At 39.7% G+C, this 8,056-nt stretch overlaps 1 protein-coding gene across 1 annotated transcript in view; it reads left to right on the top strand.

The window, feature by feature from the left end:
- The window catches only part of STK3 (serine/threonine kinase 3), a 113,249-nt gene extending 105,580 nt beyond the window's left edge, over nucleotides 1-7,669 (top strand). Inside the window, exon 11 of the mRNA XM_083451215.1 lies at nucleotides 2,872-7,669. Coding sequence (XP_083307341.1) covers nucleotides 2,872-3,030 — 159 coding nt within the window. The 3' untranslated portion in view covers nucleotides 3,031-7,669. The remainder of the gene's footprint in view (nucleotides 1-2,871) is intronic.
- Nucleotides 7,670-8,056: the final 387 nt, after the last annotated feature.

An 8,056-nucleotide genomic window follows, 5' to 3' on the forward strand; every position in this document is an offset into this window, starting at 1 on the left:
CATCAAGCCAAAAAACATTCTATTGAGGCAAAGCACATATTTTGACTGGCCCTTTGAAATGAGGTATGCACAAATCATGGTTGACAGCGTGAACATTAGCTATTTTTTATTTCTATCTACCTAATGTGGGTGGGTGGTTCTCATGTCCAGGAATTAGGAAGATGGCCTATCCTGGGTGGTGTTTTACTTCCCCTGAAGGAACAGGTTATACATAGCTTGGGGGTTCTTAAAAGGAAACACAACTGTCCTTGGTGGTGAGGAATGCCTATGCTCAGTTCCTGCAATGCCCTCTATGTTGGGCAACCCTTGAAGAATATCTAGAAGTTGCAGCTTATGCCGAATGCCGCTTATTGACTATTAAGTAAAGCAGCTAAATGGGGTTGTATAACACTGATCCTTAAAACACTGCACTGGCTCCCAGTCTGTGATCAGTGTTCATGGTGTAGGTATTAGTACACAAAGCCCTTCATGGCTCAGGATCCAAGAACTTGAACGATCACCATCCCAGCCTGTGCTTTGTGATTGACTGGGGAGGTCCCACATGTGCTCCTACCAACAGGAGTGGCCCATGATGTGGTGACTAAAGACAGGACCTTCTCAGAGGTTAAAACCAGTACTGCAGTCCCTGGGGAAGGGTATTATTCTACATGCTGCTAAGTTTCAGGTGTCAACTGAAAACATTTTTGTTCACCCTGACTTTGGGGACATGAGTTTTGCCCTGGGTCCTAACTAGCGTTATTGTCAAACCTCTGCATAATGTTATTACTTTAGCTGTTCTGTTTTAAAATATTTTAATCATTGTGTACTACAGTTGTTCTTGTCATGTTGCTACCCCTCCTCTCTTGACATGTCCCTGACACGGCTCGTTTTGGCCCTTTTCATTGTAGTAGGCATAGACGGTGAATCTCTGGAATTTCGCCAGGAGTGCCTGCCAGTGGCAAATTTCCGAGATCTACTGGGTAGGGTACTTGTACCCAATCCTAAAGCACTCTTGTGTACATTGCTGTACTACAGGACCACGTGGTATTTTGCTTGCCCAACACTCGTGGTTCTTGCGAATCTGTATGCTGCAGATGACAATAGAAGTAAAGGTTGAAGATAATATTTATATCCTCAACGGAAAGAGGTCCAACTTTGATGATGGAAAAGTACACTGAATTTAGTATTGATTCACAACCAGGTCGATTCAGATACCATGCTTTTATTCATTTGCTTCTTTCTTAGGCCCATGTGTTCAAAATGTCAGGGAATTTACTACAAAATCAAACTTTTGTTGTTTCCCCCCCATATAATGGTATGATTTTGTCTTGATTCTTTTAGATGGTTTGTTTCCCATAAAATAGGCAAAATTTTACCATCAGTGAAACCTGATTGGTATGCCTGCACACACAGCAGCAGCTCTGATGGATGATGTAATAAATATGAACCCCAGGGTTCATTTCCCGTTTTGAAACTGTACTATTTCCTGCGAGTACAGGTGGAGGAGCCCCCACTTAAAGCACCCCCCCCTTGCTGGCAAGAATCCAGCTTCATCGTTCACTGCAGCTAGCCGACATGCAAATGAGCCATTTTCTTTGTAAATAGCCCTCATTATTATTAATGTTTGGATAGCTCCTGAGAAATTAATCAAACACTCCTTTTGCAAAAATGCTAATATACTACTGCCCTGAGAGTAAGGAAGTTGATTTTAACAGTCTCCTTTTTCTGAATCCAGACCATTGTTTTTAGGCAGTGTTGATCATCCAAGGCCACTTGCCTTGAGTAGGTGCAACAGTGATCCAGTGAAGGATCTGAATTTTTGTCAGAAGGCCCATATGAGCATGTTGAAAATAGCTTGCTGTTTCTGTATAGCAGTGAGTAGACCATTCCCTGCTAACAAAGATAATAGGAAACAAATTAGGAGTAAGGCAAGAGTAAATAGTTGCTTTTTGCATCACAATAAAGTTAGAAGTTTCTGCCTCCTAACATACGGAGCTGCCTTAGGGCCAAACTAGGCATGACAAGCTCCCAAATTTTTAGATAGCATGTGAACCTAACCCAGAAGCTGAACTGTTGTTTGTACACTATCAACAAACCACAGTATGAAACCATGGTTTGTTGTTGGTTAACAAACCTTGGTTTGTTCCAACTGAGATTTAGGGTAAACTCAAAACCCTTACTTAACCATGCCTTGTTTGAGCACCCCATCCCATATACCAGGGATGTCCAACCAGTCGACTGCGATCGACAGGTCGATCCCCGGGTGATATTGGTTGATCGTGGTCAACCGCTGCTCATTTCCAGCCCTGCCCCCTTGCTGTGTCGTTCATTCGTGCAGAATCACAAAAATTGCTGCCCTGCTCTTTTTTTGGTGAGCATTATTCGGTGTTCCCATTATCAAATTAGGACTGCAAATTCGGCACCCCCCAAACGGTAAATAACTTTGATGTGCCCCCTTAAAAAAAGCTCACAACTTTGACCTGCCCCCCCCCACTGCCATTTCCCCCTCCCTGGGAGTAGATCGCAGTCTCTTGGGAGTTGGATGTCCCTGCCATATACTCATGAAACTACAAAGGCTCGAGGTGAGAGAAACTGCAAACCAAACCAAATGGCAAAAAAGCCATGGTTTGTTTGATCTACTGTAGGACAACTTGTGGTTAACTCATGGTTTGTTAACCATTAAACTATATGAAAACTGGAGCTAAAAACAAGCTAAGATACAGGGGAACCTCATATGCTCATATGTTGTCAAGTTTTAGGTTTTTTGTTATGCATTTTGCTGCATTGTGCACAGCTATTGCTCAGTCTTACCCTTATTTTATTTATTGCTCAGTCTTACTCTTATTTTAAATAAGCTTTATGACTTTTGTTTTTGTTTTCCTATCTGGATAGCTGAAAAACCTGAGTTTGGAAGAGCTGCAGATGAGGTTAAAAGCTTTGGATCCAATGATGGAACGAGAAATTGAAGAACTTCGTCAAAGATACACAGCCAAGAGGCAGCCGATTCTGGATGCTATGGATGCAAAAAAACGAAGGCAACAGAACTTCTGATCTTCCTACATTGCAAGATAATGCAGCAAAGCGAAGTGGACACTGGTGAAAACTGTACATAACTACAAGTCTTGAAAATTTGCGACTTTGAGCTCCACAACAACTTAAGCTGAAGTCCTTAAAGAAGGCACATTGTATGTTTGGCAGCCTGAATGAAAACCCTGTCCTATTTTTATGTTTTAATACAATAGAAATTTCACATTCCACTTCCTGATATTTTACTTGGCTATGTTGCAGTAATGATGTGTGTTGTACAATAAGGAGTAGTGTCTAGTTCCTGTTAAGACCTAAAACTATCTCCTAATTGCACAATAATGCAGGGCCTTAAGTTGCAATATATTTTCCTCCATTTAAAAGCATATTTATTGTGTACACGTAGGTGATCTTATTTATTTTTATGCTTGGTGCTTCTTAGCTATAAATAGTGATTGCAGATACTAATAGTGGAAGCCGTGATAGAGTAAGTAAAATGTATGTGTGCGGCCACACTCTAAACAAAAGTTACAGCTATATATTAAGATCAGGCTCAGGTTTCGAGTGTTAGCTCTCCTTGGCTTGTAAGTGCACACTTGGGATTCCTGGTTTTGTTTTTGCTTCTTCTTTTCTTTGAGCTTGAAGTTCATGCGTTTTAAGCACTGTGGAGATTTGGGGGGGTTAGTGATAACACTGGCAGTGCTAGAGAAAATGCTCACATAGGGACATAGGGCACAATCCACTAAAAGGTTTTCCTGTGCAATTTTTTTTTTATATGAATGGGACTTATGCACTCTTAAACAACTTCCATTCATCACCCAAAGATTTGAATATGAAACGTCCCCAGCAGGTTTCCCCCTAAGCTTGCCACTTTCGCTTTTTGTTGAAAAGGATCCTACAAAATAAGGGACAAGTGCCTAGGTAGTTTTTTCTCTCTCTCTGTCTCTCTCTCCCCCCCCCCCCCCACATTATGCAGGAAAAATTCAGGTCACTCATTCTTGTTTCACATTTTTGCCTGCCTTTGCTTTTCATTTATAAACTCTATTTTAATATTCTACTTGGTTCCACAGTTTTTGTTTTTTTTTTTTAAACTGTTACACTGAATGGACCATTTTGAACCCTTTCTTATTTTTTCAATACCCTCACTCATTTTTTCCTCCTCGTATTGGAAATATTTTTATTATAAACATACGTTAAGAAACACTAATTGAAAAGCCAAAGAAAATTATTCTGGTCCATAGCTACAAGCATGCACAGGTGGCTTCCTCCCCTTAGTATTTCTCCTTTTTGGCAGCTTTTCACGACAAATGCCAAAGCCATTAAAAAAACAACAACTGCTGAGTTTTAAAATGCATTTTGCATTTTGCTGTTCAAGCAAAGGAAATAGCTGTGGGCAAGTATGTGTCTTACAGCGCAATCCTATCCATGTCTACTCAGAAGTAAGTCCCATTGAGTTCAGTGGGTCTTATTCCCATGTAAGTGGTCATAGGTTTGTGGCCTTAATTACCTTGCTGCATTGTGAGCAATAAATAGGAATCCTAATTTAATAACCCCCCTAAGGAGACAGAGCATATCAGTACCTTTTAAATATCCTAACTGCATATTTGCAGTTGTATTTTCTTATAGGAAATACATTTTCTGTAGGGAAGTACCACTGCGAGAAAAATGCAGTATCCTAAGAGACAGGTAGCCTTGCATAACAGTGTGTGTGTGACGATAAAAAGCACAGCAAAATTCCTGTAACTGTTAGGCAATCTGGCTTTTGCAAAGTAACAGGTTTGCTACCAGCACAGGTACTGCAGCCTTGTTGTCTGGGGTTTTCTTGGAACAGTGCAACCTCAACGGGTTTTGCTTAGTGCAAGTAGAGCCCTAGTCCAACATCCTGTTTCTCTCAGTGGCCAATCAGATGCCCATGAGACACCCACAAGAGGACGCAAGGTCAGCTGCAACTGGCTTCTCTGCCTCTGATCCTGGAGACAGCATCTAGCCATCGTGATTGGTAGCCATTGACAGCCTTACCCTCCCATCAGTTTGTCAAAGCTCCTTTTGAAGCCATCTAAGGTGGTAGCATCACCACATCTTGTAGCTGGCGATTTCCATAGTTTAACCATGGGCTGTGTGAAGAAGCACTTCTCATGTAACCCACATGTGTGAGGTCCCATGGCAGCTAGAGTTTTCCCTGTGGCAGCAGGAGCTTTTCTTAGCCAGCCAGGAAACCAGGCTGTTTGCCTCTTAATAAGTTGCTATTACTTTTTTCAGTCCTTGATTTCTGCTTATATATGGTAGGGGAGAAGTATCCTATTGCAATCAGTAGAGTAAGCTCCTTCTGTACAACTGTGCAATCCATTTCATAAGTCATTGTACAATTACTTTCATATTGATCACAGGTTTATTTCATCTTGACTTTCCCCCCTGACTAACAATTAATGTAGCTGTAGTGTTTCTATACCTCCCGGAACATTTGCTATAATTGACAATGACTCGTACACAGTGCTGGTAAAGATTTTAATAGTGACCACTATGTAGATATTATTCTGCAAATATTTCTGGGCTTTACACCAGATACTCCATATGTACCGTGCAAACCATACAGCACACATTCCGAAAAGCCTTTAAGCAATCAAAAGACTTGATCAGCAGAGAGAGAGAGAGACCATATCTTTAAGTTTCAGCTGAGTATGATCTTAGCACATGCTCTGTGTACCTGTCCTTAAAATAATATAATATAATTTATATTCTCCTGAAATGCTCTTGCAAACCCTGAATTGCTTTTGTGAAGGAGGCGGGGAAAGTTGTGGTTGCAAACCTTGATTGGAATAGATACCTTGATTGGAAATGTGCGCTCCTGGTATGCCACTATTTTTCATCACATCAGAGTTGTTGTGATGTTCTGTGAAAGTATAGTTGGTCATTTAGTTGTAAATCAGATTTCTAAAACCTTTTGTTAAATAAAATACAGATTTGTTGTTAATTATAGGTAATTACGGCATGACTTCCAGAACCGTTCTTTTTATACGCTTTATAATAATCTACAGTACAGAAGAATCATGCACACTGCTTCATTGGCAGTATGATCATCCTCCACAATAGCAGCTAGCATGTGTTTGCAACATCCTGTATGAGATGAACAGTGCAGAGCTGCACAGATATATTTACAGTAAAGAATAATTCCTTGATGCAGATCCTAGCTAATGCATGGCCGTACAAAAGCTAGGAGGCTGTGGGCATTGGGAATGGAATGCATGGGTCCAATTGTGCTTCTGCCCTGAGAAAGGCTTTTCCATACTGAAATAGCAGCACTATTTATTGCTTCTGCTTTAGTTCAGTGAGAACCCCCGCCAGCCACTAACAGCAAGTCACTTGTCCTCCACTGGGTTTACTAAAAAGGTGAGTGCCTCTGTTACTCGGCATCATTATATCAAGGGGTGTCAAGAGAGGCCCCCATCAGTTTTTCAGAGCAGCACCAAAGTCTTAAAGTTTTTAATGAATTTATAAGTCACACCTTTTTCAATTAAGCAAAGTGAATTACTAAAAAGATCAGCCTTTTCTTCCTCTGGTGTGCCTTATGCATAATTGACTTTGACCAATAGGACATTCTCTGACTTCCTCGCTTGATGTTGCTTTGATTACTGTTGCACATTGTAACCCGGAAAGACAGTATTAAAGAACCAGTGAGCAGGTCAATACACATGCAAAGAATCTGTAAAATCTATGTTCACATACTGGCCCATTTTGAATGTACAAAGATCTGCATAATAAACAAACATAGTCCTGCCTTATATTGCCCCTTTGTTCCTCGCTTTTCAGCATTCCTTGATTAGTCCAGGAAGTTAACCATAGTTTCTTGCTCTGTCCAGTTTGAGAACATATGATTTCCAGGCTTGGAACAAGCCAGTATGTTAAATCAACTACAAACTGTGGTTTCAGATCATGACTTGTTCCAAGCCAGTTAACTATAGATTCTCAGTTTGGAAATAATGGGACTGAGTTTCATGGAAGACTCCTCAGGTTAATCATGGTGTACCAAAGAAGGAATGGGAGATATGAAGATGGAATATGCAAGCATAGGGCTTGTGTATATATCACAGTTTATGAAGCGAGGATATATATGTCCACACTCAACCACTCAGTTTCACAATAGCCTTTTCCTCCAGAAAGATGGAACTGAATTGAATCTCTCAGTTTTATTTTATTTTGTTAAACTAAACTACAGTTAATACACCTTTAAATCAGACTGCAAAGTGGCACACAAAACATGCCATTGGAATTGTATATGTACAGAAATGAATATAGCAACTTTGAAAAGTTGTTTATTGGATCAAACAACAAGCTATATGCTACAAACTGAATTTGGGGTTAGAATTTATATGCAATTGGCCTTTTATTAGTTCATATTTATTAATATTTACTGAATCATATACTATTAATGTCCTTAACTTTTATTTCCACTGAAGACATACATATTTGGTAAAGTATTTATTTTACTAAAACTTGCAATAAATCTAGTAGAGTTGATTATTATTAACCTTAGTGAAATTTTAACCCAGCTTGGTTTATGGTTTGTTTCCTGTCTTGTATATAAAAGTTTTAAAGTACAATTGCCCCAAACTCTGGAAAAAAAATTGTTTGTTACCAAACATTTTGAATAAAAGTTATTTTCCATCTATGCCTCAATTTGTCATACTATTCATTCTAGCTTTGCTAGGTTGCATTTCTAAACTCACTTACTAGATCATGTCCTACTGAACTTTGAGGGGGTTTACTTTTGAGTAACTATGCTTAGGATTGTGGCTACAGTCTTCAGCAGTCTTCCACTCATGTATGTGTGTGTTTGTGTGTGTGTGTCTTGGAATTAACACACTCTGTTGTCTCTGTTTTCTTTATTTGCTTGACTGTTAAGGCTTGAATTAAAAGTTTTCTCTAATAGACATCAGTGGAAGGCCTGTTTAGCTGCTATTCTGAAAATCAGATTAAGAATTCTCTTCCAGATTAATCAGAGTATGGCTTATTTTTTAGTAGCCTAGAAATTGCTCTTATGGTGTCCATTTATCCC

Source organism: Podarcis tiliguerta (genome assembly GCF_965153285.1).
Source record: "Podarcis tiliguerta genome assembly, chromosome: 7".
NCBI classification, from domain to species: domain Eukaryota; kingdom Metazoa; phylum Chordata; class Lepidosauria; order Squamata; family Lacertidae; genus Podarcis; species Podarcis tiliguerta.